Source organism: Engystomops pustulosus, chromosome 3 (genome assembly GCF_040894005.1).
Source record: "Engystomops pustulosus chromosome 3, aEngPut4.maternal, whole genome shotgun sequence".
Classification (NCBI taxonomy): Eukaryota; Metazoa; Chordata; class Amphibia; order Anura; family Leptodactylidae; genus Engystomops; species Engystomops pustulosus.
In genome coordinates, this window is record NC_092413.1 from 172686683 (window position 1) to 172702196 (window position 15514).

Here is a 15514-nt window from a genome sequence, read left to right on the forward strand (position 1 = left end):
TCCTTAGAGAGTTCCCACCCACAACCTTGGGATTGTGCACTGAGCAGCTGAGGGAGTGATAGGAGGTAAAACAGTAATCACACTAAGTTACATTGTAAAGTAAGGGGTTAATATGATCTTTATTGTGTTAACATCACCAGGGGATTGAAATGTGAGAATTTTCTTTTGTGGGTAAACCCCTTAAAAGAAAACCTACCATTGTGAATAATAGACATAGATCACATGGAAGTCTCTTCCTGCTTTCCTGTTCATTTTAGTTAAACGTTATCTTGGATGTATGCAAATTAACTTGAAAGGCCACTGGGGCGCACTGCCTTCTTACACATCCCCATGGCACTCCTGATCCAGCTCGCATATGCCCACAAGCTCCAGCCATGCTGCTGACTTCTCTGGAGCAGTGTGCATGCACAGTAGTAGTAGCTCCACTCTAGTGCCGACTTCAACGAGATGCGCATGTGCGCTCTGCACAGATTGGTTCCTAAGCAGATCATCACGTGCTTCATTATCCTCTCTGCTTGTGCGCACGTGCGAGCCAATCAGAAGTGCAAGGGGAACACACAAGAAGGCGGCACTCCGGAGGCTCCAGTGCTCAGAGAGGTTACTCTACACCCCAGAAGCCTTTCATTTTTATTAAAATTGGGGAGTTTCAATGACTACCATCGGAACTACATCGCACAATGTAAGATTTCCTTTAATGTAGCCTGAAAACACAGGTCCATAGATCAAGGGCCATTGGAGGCTGAATAGCATGTAAGGAGTCTCTTCTACCCTATGGAACAGCAACAGCAGTGAGATGTGAAATGGTTGTATAACGTCAGGGAGGAAGAGAGTCAATCTCTCCTCACCTGAGAACATCCCCTGTGTAGTCATTGACGTCATGCACAAGACTTCTGGAGAGATGGTTAGTGATGTGACTGAATGCAAGACCATCAATAACAGCAGAGGGGACGTTCTGCGGAGGGGAGAGCTTATCTTCGGTGCTTAACCAATTTACATCTGACTTTAAAGTTGATTTTCTGGATGATGCCACCACACTGGGTCATGAAAGAGACATGATCTGGAAGTGGATAATCTGCATGACAACATACTGCTAGGGGTTTATTAGATCAGCTTCTGCTGACAGGTTCTCATGTCCTCTGCACATGAACATGCAGTGGCAATAGACCCATCTGCTGGAGTCCATGTCTGCCGACACTATCACAGACGTTACGGTGTCAGCACTGCTGTGTGGCCGGAGACAGGGACCCATTGCATCATAAATTACTCTAATACAAAGGCTCTTGTCCACGGCACTGTGCTCAGTCAATGGGATGCCAGCTGCACTTTATACTCAGAAAACCTGGACTGGTTCACTTTAAAGAGGACCAGGTTGGCTTGTGCCCATATTGATTTTTGTCTGGGTGCTCATTGCCCTGGAGCCCTTTCACATCATTTCTTTTTCTGTTACCAGTAATATTCACCACCTGATAAACACGCACCCTTCAAGCACACACATTTCCATTACAGTCTCAAATACAGCTGCTTAACAAGATGTTCAATATTTGCATTTATGAGGCATATGTGGGATAATTATCATGACAAGCATATGCATGGCTGAGCTTCCCACGGTTACAATTCACAATCTGATTGCTAAGATTTTTTTGCAGTCTGCTGCACCATATTTATCAAGAAAAACAAGGCCAAAAATATTGGGAGCAGATTGTCGGATTGTAATACTGCTGTTTTTGTTATTGAATGAAGACTTTTCTCACCCTTTAGATCGCTATTAATACTATACCTGATATCCATACCTTTGTTTTTACTGCTAAGACAGCAGGAAATAATAATTACAACACATTACCAATTACCAGTTTGCTTTGAACACACTCCTGGTTATTTCATCATAAGTGACTGGTGACTTAAAGGGAACCTGTCACCAGGGACCTCATTTTAACTAAAGACAGTCTGCAGAAGCCCATCACACCTGCAGTGCAAATATGTCTTTCTGCTTTCTCTAAGCATTTGCATTACAATATAATTGTGTGTTATAACTTGCCTGGCTTCCTGACAAAATCCTCTGTGTAGTCCCAAGGGTTGGGCTTTGGTTTGGATGCATTTTAAAAAACATTATGTGCCTTGTCTGTGCTGCTCAATGCTCAGCTTTCAACCCCCACCTTGGTGCTCCTGTACAGCTCCTCCCTCCCTCCATGATTTCAGCTCACCAGGCTGTGATCTCTGGTCCTGTGCACAGGACAGGAGTACAATGGTGGGGGCTAGTGATGGGAATTAGTAAGCTGACTCATTAGGCTCTGCTCACTAAGAACAGCGGGCTCTTCTGGCTCCTTAACTACTCCATATAAAATATATTGTATGGGGTTAAAGGGAGCATGGTGAGCCATTTAGGGGCAGGGTTTAGCAAGCCACTGAAGGAAGCCGACCCCATCATTCACTTGAATGAGCCTGCTCTTTGTGCCGGCTCATTCGCAAACGACCCATCACTAGTGGAGGCTGAGAGCTGAGCAGTGGGAAGCACAGGCAAGTCACGTGTTGTTTTTTTAAATCCATCCAACCGAAGCCAATCCCTGGGACTAAAAAGAGGGTTTTAACAGGAGTTACAGGTAAGTTACAACACACAATTATATTGTAATACAAATGCTTAGAGAAGCATAAAGGCGAATGATGCGAGTGTCACACATCCCAATTTATCCCAAGATGTTTTCAAAAATTGGAACCAGATTGATAAATTTGGGCCAATATGTATACTCTGCACCTCCTGCCCTATAACATGTGCAACACCCCTGCCAATTCATGGTCAGAGGGGTAGTTGCGAACAGTGCCCTTTACAGGTTAGGAGCTGACAAAGGGAGTCGCGATCCCTCCAGTAAGGTTCTAGACCTGGTCATCAGGGGTTAACAGCAGTAGATCCTGCCTGAACAGGCAAGAGTTAACTATACAATTGTATTCCTTTATGTGAACTGGAGTGTGATTGGAGAGTGAGCCACCACCTGACCAGGGGATAATAAAACCCCTGGACAGGAAGGGGCAAGGCCTCTTAGTCCCCAGCTCCTGAGACAGTAGCACACCTCTTGGAATTCAGCTCTCTTAACAGAGAGACCTTAGAGCACATGCTCTTGCTACAGGCCTCTTAGGCCTCAGCTCTGAATATAGAGTTCACAGACTGTCAGTGACAAGAGAGATAGTGTGACACACCTCTAGTGCTACACAAAGAACACCCAGGACAAAGCCGCAGCTTCCATATTTGGACACGGCTACATCCCAGCCTGCACCTACTACCAGGCTGGTGAATCTACTCCTGCAGATCACTTTCCATGACCACTCCAGTAATCCGGAATCTCCAACAATCCGGCATCTGTAGCCAGATCGTTTGGCTTGTTGCCTGCAGTTGTTCGAATAAAGAACCGTGAGTTATTTTTGCACAACGTTACCTCCGTCTGTTCCTTGAATATGGCTATAACACCAAGGGCACCCCTTCCATTACCCAGGGACTCATACTATGGACATTAAAGGGGTTGCCCCAGGGAGATTCAAGTACATCAGCCTCTCACTCTACATTTTCTTGCACACACCACCTGCTGGAGACCTACCAGGCTGTAGGACAGCCCTCCGGTCCCCATACCAAGCACCGTGACCACAGCGTGCCTAGGCCGCAACCACCAGCCACTCCGGTATTCTCCGCGCCAGCTGCCTCCAGGCCCCAAGAAAAGGCTAGGCCTCGGTGGGGGATGTTGCACATGTTGCCTGCAGGTAGGATTCCATGTATATAACCTGCTCAGTCCCTCTGCCTCTTTTACATTCTGTCCGGAGATAAGCCTCTATACAATCTGATCAGCTCCTCCTGCTCTATAACATGTTGCCTGCAGTTAAGACTATGTACAATCTACTCAGCTCCTGCTGTTTTATAACACACTGCCTGTAGATTATACTCTATTTTTACCACAACAGGTTCCTTTTCATAATCGGTCACATTTTTCATAATATAAAGCTATATTTTATAGTTGTCAGCAGCAAAAATTGAAGCAATGCCAGAGGATGTGAATAGGAAATAACCATAACATAATGAAAAAAGGTACCTGGTTCTTTTGTGATTTCTTACTAGGGGGCATGCCTACATTATAGTAAAACAAAAGGATTACCTCTCTAAATCAAAATCTGGATACCTATAGGTATTACGATAATGTATGTATGTGCTTCTTCTCAGACTGCATTTCCATTCAAGCACCTTTTCTTGGGTTCCCATTTCCATGCTATTTTGGTTGGTTTATACTCTGTTTTTGCTGCAAGCAAATACTATGCAAACAAGTATCTGTAGGTGTCATCAGATGAGTATGATGGCAGCGCAGGAGGCAGTCACCTGTGCAGGCGTGTGATCATGGTGCTGGAGCTGAGCGAAACATCGTCATAAGGTAGAGAAAAAGAGAGAAAACAGGAAGTCATAGACTGAGGGAAAAGCACCGAGCAGTCATGTGAAGTTCCTGCTGCACTGATGTGGCCAGATAATTAAGTAAATGCTCTTATTCATCCAATATTGGTCATATATTAGCAGCCAGCAAAAATGCATAAGATATTGGAATACCATGTAATAGCCGAGCCTTGTGCAGCTCAACAGAAGTCAACAGAATATGTTGTTTCAGCTTTTAAGTATATTAAAGGGGTTGTCCGATAGTTTTTTAAATTCTGGAGGCAGGCTGGGGGGGGGATTTTTAAAAACAACAATGCTGCACTCAGTCGCTCCAGGTAACCCTCACGCCACTGCCTTGCCCGTCCATGCCCTTGTTTGTTTACAGGGGCATGGAAGCTGTGCTGAGTTCGGCCGAAATACCCAGCCAATCTTGCCTGTCCCTATTCACAGCGATGTAACATGTGCTGAGATATGGGGTCAGGTGGGCATGGCGGACACCCAGCTGCCCATGCACAATGCATGTCCAAGGCGACCATGAGCTAGCTGCTATCAGTCTTTGGGGCTAGCTCACTGTCACTATCTGCGGACGTGTGCATGGAGCCTAAAAGTCTATGAAGCTGTGAAAAATACTGATGCCACACTGATGCCAGCAGAGCCTGAGGCAGGCTCTGCTGTGACCAGAGCCTGCCTCAGGCGCTGGTCACAGCAGGGACAGTAGAGAGCTTCAAGAAGGGTCTAGATGCCTTTTTAAACCTAAATAACATTGATGGTTATTTTATATAGAATTGTTTCCCCTAAATCCCTTCCTCATCCAATCCCTTCCCTTCCTTGGTTGAACTTGATGGACAAGTGTCTTTTTTTAACCATATAAACTATGAAACTATGAAGGTGTCATCCATATGCTGTCTGTATTTGTGGATCTGTTGGCAGGTAACACATACCGGCATTTGATGTGTTGTTTTCAGCACGTATAAAACTATGTGCTGTTTGCATGTAGCCTCACAGCGGGTTATACTACATATGGCATCCAAGAGGTTAAGGCGTCAAATTAGTGGCCTGCACTCTAGGGAACTGGAATTATCAGCTCTTTATTAAAAATAATAAATCATTGTGCGCAAAATCTATAGCATAGTATCAATTCTATTCAATGTAAAATGAACCACAGAGATCACTTGTGCTCAGGCATTATGGCTACTGTATATACAGTATAAGCCAAATTATTCAGTACACAGATAGGAGAAGAGGAAGCCAGGGGTGTGCGCCAGAGGTTAGTACTAGGTTTATTATTTTTAATAGGGCCTGTGCTGCTGGACAATTAGGGGGGGGTGGGGGGCTCTTCTGTTGGACATTTAGGGGTTCTGCTGCTCGGCATTTCAGTAGCTACAGTTTCAGTTTACCACGTTTTCCACCCTTGGATTATACTCAGGTAAAGTTTTCCCATTTTATTGTGGTAAAATTAGGTGCCTCGGCTTATCCTCTGGTCATCTTATACTCAAATACATACAGTACTTTGTGAGTCAGCAAAAGCTGACATGTTTGGTATCGTTATACATTTTAGCGTGAGGGGATTTTGCTCTGCTACAAAGTTTTCTTTTTGTCAAAAGTAATCATTATAAATTCTAAAACCCTCAACTGAGTTGCAAAAAAGTGGGAAAACAGTATAAAACAAGCTTACAACATGTCACACTTAAAGGTAAGAGTTTGTTGTGGTTATAAGAAGACCTTGGTCAAAGGGTTATTTCTAATGATTATCACAAAGATGATAAAAAGAGGCTCCATTGAGAAAAGAGAGAACAGAGCTTTTTAGGCCAAATAAACCAAAACAGTGGTGGACTTCACTGCTGGATAGTCAGTAAATCTTAAACTTTCACTATACTGTATGCCTCCCTGTATATATTAAAGCTGTATTCCCATCTCGGCATTGCCATTTAATTTAATTGATATTTCTTCAATTGGATGTTTTAAAACAAAGGTTCCTGAGTGAAGATAGTTTCTCATAAATGTCACATTGTTGTCCCTTAGAAATAAGATAGTTGTTGGATACGACCACCGCTGCTGGAAAAATTGCAGAAGCAAATAGCTTTTGCATATGAAATGTCCGGGAGTTACTACATGTCCCACAGCCGTCCTATGGTAATGATCAGTGAATCCAGGTGGTTGGGCAGGCATCAATAGCGCATGTCTGGCCACCGCTGGAAGAGTGTGGTGGTGGTGGTCGTATCCAAGGAAAACTATCTACTTTCTAAGGACCATATGACTGCATTCTTGGGAAATCTTCAAATTTATAGTTGCACATCAAGTGATGTTGGGTGCTGCAGATTAGGGTTCCTGCCCTGGTATAATGTGATCGTAGAATCCAAGAACACCAGTATGCAAATAAAAGTAGTATTTATTTTTCGCCAAGTTTCATATAAAGCGGGGTGTTTCAGATGTCACAGCAGCCTTTGTCAAACACTGAAACAAATATAAAATAAATATAAATATATGCTTCAGTGGTATGCTTCAGTGCGCCAGACCTCCAAATGCATCCTCAGCATACAAACATTCAAATAGTCAACCTGACCTTTGGATTTAGCAGTGAGGAGATAATTGGAGACTTTAGAAAGAGCAGTATCAATGAAGTTCAAAGAGCGGAAACCAGATTGTAGGGGATCAAGGAGGGAGTTAGCTGGTTAATCTAGAATAGTCCAAGAATTCCAGGAGTTTGGAGTTTGAAAGGGAGGATTAGAGATAGGGAAAATTCATGACTCCTCTAGTTTTGTGTGTTGACAATGTGGTTAGATTATCAGGGTACAGGTTTATATACACTTTCATTTAGCTTCTGAAGATTCACTAGTATCTGACACTTGGAAAGAGAGATGAGACAGATCAGATATGGGAGATGATGAGATCCATGAGATGCATATTAGACACAATTACATTCTCAGCTCTACTATAACAGCCATTACATACACAACACTGATATATTACTCACTCTTTCTCCCCTGGATAAATATCTTATCTTGTAGTTTTACTCCCCTCACGGCGCTGGCAGGAAGTCAGTGTGTGTCTGTGTAAGCTCGTTTTGGAGTGCTTTGGCTGGAGGCAGAGAGGAGCTCAAGCCAAAGTGCAGGAGTGCAGCGTCAGACAGAAGAGCAATATGTCTGCCGACCCTAAACTCAGAAGACCCAGGGTTGTCTCGAGGGGCAACCAAAATTGTTTACACCTGGACTGATAGACACAGGTTGGAATTATATCTTTGAAATGCTGTCTTTTTGGTAATAACAGTGAATTAGAGAATGTGTTATTTTGTTATCCTGAGTACATTCTAGAACCTTGTCTTCACGGGAATACCCATTTAAGTGAAGGTCTATCATTTGTCCCCACTGGTTGCACCGATGAGTGACACTAATTCCACAAGGAAAGGGATTTAAAAGCTAGCAGGGAGCTTTGCATTCCTGTTGATCTTTTAGTGGATGTTGGCTATTTGGTCTAGATAATGATAATGTGATATTAGGAAAAGGTCCATTTACCTCTTTCAAAAATAAAATCACACACTTACCTCCCTTAGGTGATGCTTCATCTTCCGCGGGATTGCGGAAGAAACGCGTTGGGACAATTTCCTGCTATGGGACCATCTGATAAGGTGGGGCTCAACAGTAAGGGCTAGTTACACGTTAGGGACAGCAGTGGACCGTCCTTGTTAGGACGGAAGTTTATGGACGAAAATAGGTGACATATCAGTATGTAAGGGTTACTTAGGTTCTTCATTATCTGTATGAATCTGATGGTCGGAATCCTGCGCCCAGGATTGGTAGGAAATTTCCTTTTTTTCCCCTTTACATACTGCTATTATTGTTGTAGCATACACCTTTTCCCCCCATGCATTGGGTTCATACGAATACAAGCCAGTTTAAGTATATCTAGGATCGATTGTCACTTACCTGTCCTCAACCAGTGCATATATTTGAGCTGTCCGTTCATGATAAATTGCGTGTACATACTGTTTATATTTGTCTATATTTTTTTCCAATAGTTATCTATCTTTGGGGATTCCCCCTGTTATCAGTGGTAATGGTGGCACCTCTTTGTGTGCCTTGGTACTAAAGTACTTATTCTTTGCCAGTACAATACAGTGGCTAATAGGTGTTGGTGTTGGTGCAATATTTGTGGTAATAGTGGTTTTTATAAATTTTATTAATGAAATAAATGTTAAGTTTTACATTATTCACCTTGCGATGCTATATTGATTTAAGTAGGTGATTGGTACAGTCCCTTACGGACACAATTGTGGATCCATAGTGTGAACAAAGGGCAAGTCTTGATGCTTCATCTTCATCTAATGTATTTCTTAATTTAGTAAGGGAAGAACTTCATCAATTTTATCCACCGTATGTGTCATATAATCTGAACAAACAAGAGCTGGATGCTCTCAACAGTATTGAAAATGATAAGTCCTCATAATTAAGCTCTCTGACAAGGGGAGAAAGTTGTGACTATGTGTATTATGATCATGCGTGTGGACCTTCTTAAAGATAGTGACTTCATACTGTTCTTACTTCTAATCCACAGTCCAGGTTCTTTGGGGAATTGAAAATGATCCTTGATGAAGCAAAGGGCAGGGAACTTATCAGTGAGTTTGTTCTGTCCTTACCATCATACACCAAAGACACCCTAGATCTTCTCTAGACTCGAAGGGGTGACCATTGGTGCAGGCTACTTTGTAGCAAGTGGCTCTGTACTGCTCCATCTGTCTGATGACAGTTTCACATTTTCTCCAAACAAGGGGCTATAGTACTGAGGCCTCTCGATGTATCTGGCGGCGGCGTGGCCGGCAAGCAAAATTATGCTAGGTCAGACCTGGCATAGTTTTGCGTAAAAACCAGCGAATGAATGTTTGCTGGTTTTGCATAAAAACGCAGGCTCACATGGAGTGGAGGTGGCGTATTTGCGATTATTCCACTACTTCTACACCAGAAAATGACCATAGAAGCAGTGATAAATCCCCCCCTATGTGTGTATCTGCTGTATGAGTGTTTATGTATATTTTGTATGACTGTATACGGTGAGTATGTATATATGTGTATATTTGCTGTATGTATACGCAGTATGCATGTAGATGCTGTATAAACTGTATGTATATGCTGTGTGTATGGGGGATATTTATCAGGGCTTCTGTGCCACATCGGTTCCTGTCCCAGTGCCTACCCACACGCTTCAAATTTGCCGTCTGCATTCATATCTACGCCAGGCAGGACCTGGCATGGAAATAAACACTGCGCCGGACCCTGCCGGATGCATCAGGAGGTCGTAGCAGTAGCTGGGCTATCATACGTCGGCACACAAGCAATCCCTTGGGTACTGCCATGCGGCACTATTTCCTATGGAGAGGGCAGGGGTGAGCAGCACACGCCCCTCCTACTACTTTCCAGGGCGCCGCTGGGTGATTATGCATTAGGGTGGATACACCGTAAAATGAATCCTTTTTCACGTACCTTTGTGTAATAATTTTAATCTACATAAGGCTACATTCACACGGTCGTATAGGGGACGTATATACGGCCTGCATATATATGCCACAGATGACAAAGGGCGCACGGTACTGTAAGGTGCCGCACAAGTGTGGCACTATACCGTCCCGTAGCCGGGAGAAAGATAGGGTACCATACATCGCTATGTAGAGGGGCGGGGGATAACAGCGCTCACCCCCTCCTCCTCTCCCCGTCGCCCATGTATGCCCACAGTGCTACACTATGGCGAACACAACGTTGTGTGAATGTAGCCTAATAGTCATCAACCTGCTGCTCTTTATGTGTAACAATCACTCCCACTATGTCGCCTGCTGTGATACTTTCCCTACACTGGACTGTTTACCATGCATACTGATGTAGAGAAGAGAGCATTACTAAGAATTTCCTTTATTTATTTGATAAACAAAATGAAATCACCTAAACAAAATTGAAGACAATTGAGTTACCTTTTGTTTTTATCATTATTTATTATGACAAATTATCCATCTCATTTCTTCTATCTCTTCTATCCATTCCTATCCATCTGCAGTGGGGATGGAAAGTATTCAGACCCCTTTACATTTTTCTCTCTTTGTTTCATTGCAGCCAATATATATATATATATATATATATATATATATATATATATATATATATATATATATATATATATTTCTTTGCTCAGTAATTTACACTCTGCTCCCTATCTTGACAGAAAGAAAAACAGAAATGTAGGGTTTTTTTTGCTAATTTTTTAGAAAGAAAAACTGAAATATCACATGGTCATAAGTATTAAGACCCTTTTCTGTGACACTCATATTCAATTCACTAAAAAAATGTTAAGTGGTCTTTCTGTACCCTATCTATCTATCTATCTATCTATCTATCTATCTATCTATCTCCTATCTATCTATCTATCTATCTATCTATCTCCTATCTATCTCCTATCTATCTATCTATCTATCTAGCCATCTATATATGTATCTATCTATCTATCTATCTATCTATCTATCTATCTATCTATCTCCTATCTATCTATACATCTTCAAAAAGGCTTGAGAAAGGATCCTGTGGGTCTGAAACATTGCACTTGGGTGAATAAAGTACCCACCTTCTTTTACTTTAGAAGTGCAGCCTCATTTTTTGAAGTTTGATTAACTTGCTTTGTCAAGACCATAGGGGCATGCACCCTACGTGACAATCCTGCTACTATGGTGCTGCTGGATTTTTTTATTTTTTTTTATCTATCTGACAAGAGTTTTGCTAACACCCTCAGATGTTTCTGTCATCTATCACCTATATATCTATCTCTCACACATTTTTCTATAATCTATCACCCATTTGTCTATATATGTATAGATTAATTATTTATATCTATCTATTCCTACGCCTATCGAAAAAAAAAAAATGTATGCAATACTGATCCGTCTCCCACCCTCCCATTGCCCAGGCGATGTCTGTACCCTGCATCCCACACTAGGAACATAAAGTGACTACTTCCTGCTCCTTCACTCAGACAGAAGTTTGTTTAACACAACCATGGCAACCGGAGGTGCGTCCCTCTCCCCTCACTAACTCCAATGCTGGGATCACACAGCTCAGCATATCCTGGTAGTCCACTCCACTCACATTTGTAAGTGTTTTCTGACCCATGGACAGCACCCCCTGTGTCCTATACTGCTAGATGCCTACAGCTTATGTGCCCCTAAAGCTACAACTTCCTTCTGATGAGACTCCATTTAAAGTAGAAACACATAAGGGAGGTGCAGGTTCCTATAGTTATCTGGACTTGTCTGTGGCGCTGCCCTTATAAGTGCGGGAGCTATTTGGCGAATTAGGGTTACGTTAGCCTTAAAGCAATCCTACCTGCGACTCCCCCACTCTCGTGTTACTGTATATCCCTGGACCCCCCGGAGGACAGACCGGTAAGATTCGTCATTTTGTCTCTTTTTTGATCTATAGGCGATAATAAGGTGTATTATGGGTTGAGAAGAGATATCTGACTGCTCTACAGACAAGAGGTTATTAGTATTCCAGTTTTGGGGAGTCTTCCCTGCAGCTGGAAGCCAATGTTATTGCCATCACCCCCTGTGCCTGGGCACCACTGTACCCATTGTCATATAACCACTTGTTATAAGATTAGGTGTGTTAGGGAGGCATGTGGGGTGTTATATATGTTTTTTATGTTAAATATATATGTTGTATATATTTACAGGACAGTACAGCAGACGGGACACGTCTCCAAGTTAGAGCGCTGACAACGCACCGTGCGAGCTGTGTTGTCATAGAGACTGGGCGACAACAAAGCGTGGACGCAGTGTGGAGGGAATGGAGGGGATCCGGGAGCCAGGTAAGTTCTCCACAATCCTGGACCCGGTGATGTCTGGCAGTACCACACAGAGATTACACTGGGTAGACACCAGCTGATGATGACCGCACACTGGATCATGCGTCACATAACTGATCAGAACATCTTATCAGAACTTATCAGGGCATCTCTCTTCTTTGTAGTGTATGCTATAGGTATATAGTGCAGATTCCTAAACTGAGCAATATAGTAGTAGATAGGAAGACACCAATATATGGCAGATTTATGAAGCATGTGCAACTTCTTACCTTTTATTGTTGGCTTTAATCTATTTTTCCTCTTTGTATACATTTTTTATCATTTTTGTTTCAGCAAAAAAAAAAATGCATCCTTGTCACCACCAGTTTTTATGCTTATTATTAATTTATTAGGGAATTTGGGGCTGTGGCGTCAGTAAGCCAGAGCCAACATGAGAGCAGGTATTCTCTCACAGTAACTTTTTGAGCTGATCTGTGGTGGAGTTTCATTACTGAGCATGTACATAAAATGCAGTACATATTCATCTCAACTAAAATCCTAGAACAAGGTTGCACATCCCATGACCAACGGGCCATTGAGTTGTATCCCGCACCTTGCTGACAGTCCAATGGCTGCTTCCTAATGGAATCGTTTATTAGTGCAGGAGTCCAGGGCAGCTGAGAAGTTCTCACGTCTCCCGGGCCATCTCCTGCCACTCCGCTCTGTGTACTTACTGCTAATGCTGATATCATGACATCAGCTGCCCCAGGAGCAGGAGAAAACCTAGGAGCAGTAAGTACTTGTCAGCTGTTATGTTATTAGTTGTCTTCTCTGGGGGTCTCCAGTATTATTTTTTACTGCATAATGATCAGGTACATACCTGAAACGCCTCTCCTTTTTAAGCTATCAGAGGTTCTACTCCATAATCCTATGATTAATCATTTTGTTGACCTCTTTTTTAACCTTTTATGTATAGATTATTTTTTACAAATAAAAAGCACCCGTAGAGACATTCTTTTTTATCACTTGGTCTCTGCACCACCTTTACTTAGTGGCTGTAATAGTGGCTGCGTTTATGGGTATAGATGTAGTGAACCAAGGCCTAGTAACTGGACATGGTGCATCCTTAGGAGAAAGAGTTACTGGATTTTTACCCTGAACGTGGTAAATCCGAACAGGTTAAAAGAGTAACAATATTTTGGCCCTTTCCTTTAAAGTGCATTCACAACCAGGATGAAGGATTGTAACCAAGCACTGACATACTAGTGTCTTATACCCTGGTTTAAAGAAATGAAGGCTTTTAAGATTATGTAAATTAGCCTGCGGGGATTCAGGCTGCATAAGTTTTAATGGAGCCTGGATCCCCTCAGGCTCATTTGCATAATTTTTTTAATTTATTTTTTCTTAAAATCAAGGGCAAAGGAAGCTTAAAGAAGAAAAGATGCTGCCATCCTTGTTTTAAAATAATTCATCCTGGTGGTAGATTTCCTTTAACCCCTTCCCGACGCGCGCCGTACTAGTACGGCGCGCGCCGGGTCCCGGTGCATGGAGATGGCTCGCGGGCCGAGCCCTCTCCATAGCCGGTAAGTCTTTGCTGCATATTGCACCGATCGCGGGTGCTTTCACGGCGATCGCCGCCGGCAATGCTGCCGGAGGCTCCAAAAAGATGGCCGCCATCTTGCCGCGGATCGCCGCTCCCCGATGACGTCACGGGGAGCGGTGATCCGTTGCCATGACAGCTTCGGGTCTCACGAAGGCCCGAAGCAGTCTCGTTTTAACCCATTCATTACAATGTGCTATCAGCACATTGTAATGAATGAGGATTAAAGTCCCCATATACTGCCATATTGCAGTATGGCAGTATATGGTAGGATCGATCAGACAACCTAGGGTTAAAGTACCCTAGGGAGTCTGAAAAATAGTAAAAGTAAAAGTAAAAAAAAGTTTAAAAAAAAAAAATTATAATAAAAAAACCTAAAAATTCAAATCACCCCCTTTCCCTAGAACTGATATTAATATTAATAAACAGTAAAAATCATAAACACATTAGGTATCGCCGCGTCCGAAAATGTCAGATCTATCAAAATATAATTACGGTTTTTCACTGCGTTTAACCTCGTAACGGAAAATAGCGTCCAAAGTCAAAAATGACATTTTTTTGCCATTTTGAAAAATATAAAAAAATGTATAAAAAGTGATCAAAAGGTCACACAGTCCTAAAAATGATAGCAATGAAAACGCCATCAAAAGTAGCAAAAAATGACACCACCCACAGCTCCGTACACCAAAGTATGAAAAAGTTATTGCCGCCAGAAGATGGCAAAATCAAAAAAAAAAAATTTGTACAGGAGGTTTTAATTTTTTTAAATGTATGAAAACATTATAAAACCTATACAAATTTGGTATCCCCTTAATTGTACCGACCCAAAGAATAAATTAGACATGTCATTTGTGGCGCACAGTGAAAGCTGTAAAATCCAAGCCCACAAGAAAGTGTCGCAAATGTGTTTTTTCACCATTTGCACTGCATTTGGAATTTTTTTCCCGCTTCCCAGTACGCGCCATGGAATATTGAATACCGTCACTACAAAGTGCAATTTGTTATGCAGAAAATAAGCCATAACAGAGCTCTTTATGTGGAAAAATAAAAAAGTTATAGATTTTTGAAGGTGGGGAGTGAAAAATGGAAGTGAAAAAACTAAAAAAGGCCAAGTCGTTAAGGGGTTAAATATGCTTGAGCAAAACAGCAATTGATAATTCTTGACTGCTGTTTTTTAAATTTGGACAGAGAACTCATACAGAAGAGCTACCATCAGCCAAATAGAGAGTTCAAATATACAAGTGAATCTTTGCACTTTATTATTAGCACTTTATATAAATATTTTTGCACTTATGTATATAAATTTATATTATATTATATTTTTATAGTATTTATTGGTTTCTTGCACTTTATATGAGATATAGATAAATAGTCACAGAAAAATATATTTATAAAAATTTGTGACTCCACTTTGGGCTACTTATACCTTCTAACATGTTTTACCTTGTATGTATATATGTATATATGTATGTAAAATGCTACTTGTTTCCTCATTATTATTAATTCTTCCGCGGCCCTCTTTTTTCCTCCCTTCTTTTATTCCCCCTCTCTTTTTTCCCCCGTTTCTCTTTCCTCATTATATTGGCAGCCTCCCAGATGAATTGACGCATGCGCGGTAGATGTCTCTGGCATCCCCCTGCGACGTCCTTGGGCGCACCGCGCATGACCGGAGATCCGATAGCGCTGTCGGACTCCGAGCG

The 15514-nt window shown here is 42.1% G+C and overlaps 1 protein-coding gene across 5 annotated transcripts in view; it reads left to right on the plus strand.

The window, feature by feature from the left end:
* The first annotated feature begins 8948 nt into the window (after positions 1–8948).
* Positions 8949–15514, plus strand: part of ERICH6 (glutamate rich 6) — a 57905-nt gene continuing 51339 nt past the window's right edge. The window contains exons 1-2 of one of the 5 annotated variants that reach the window (XM_072143035.1): positions 8949–9011; positions 12104–12238. In XM_072143035.1, coding sequence (XP_071999136.1) covers positions 12217–12238 — 22 coding nt within the window. In that variant the 5' untranslated portion in view covers positions 8949–9011; positions 12104–12216. Of the gene's footprint in view, positions 9012–11360; positions 11814–12103; positions 12239–15514 lie in introns of those variants that run through there. The other 4 variants (XM_072143034.1, XM_072143036.1, XM_072143033.1 and 1 more) reach the window with 4 other exon arrangements.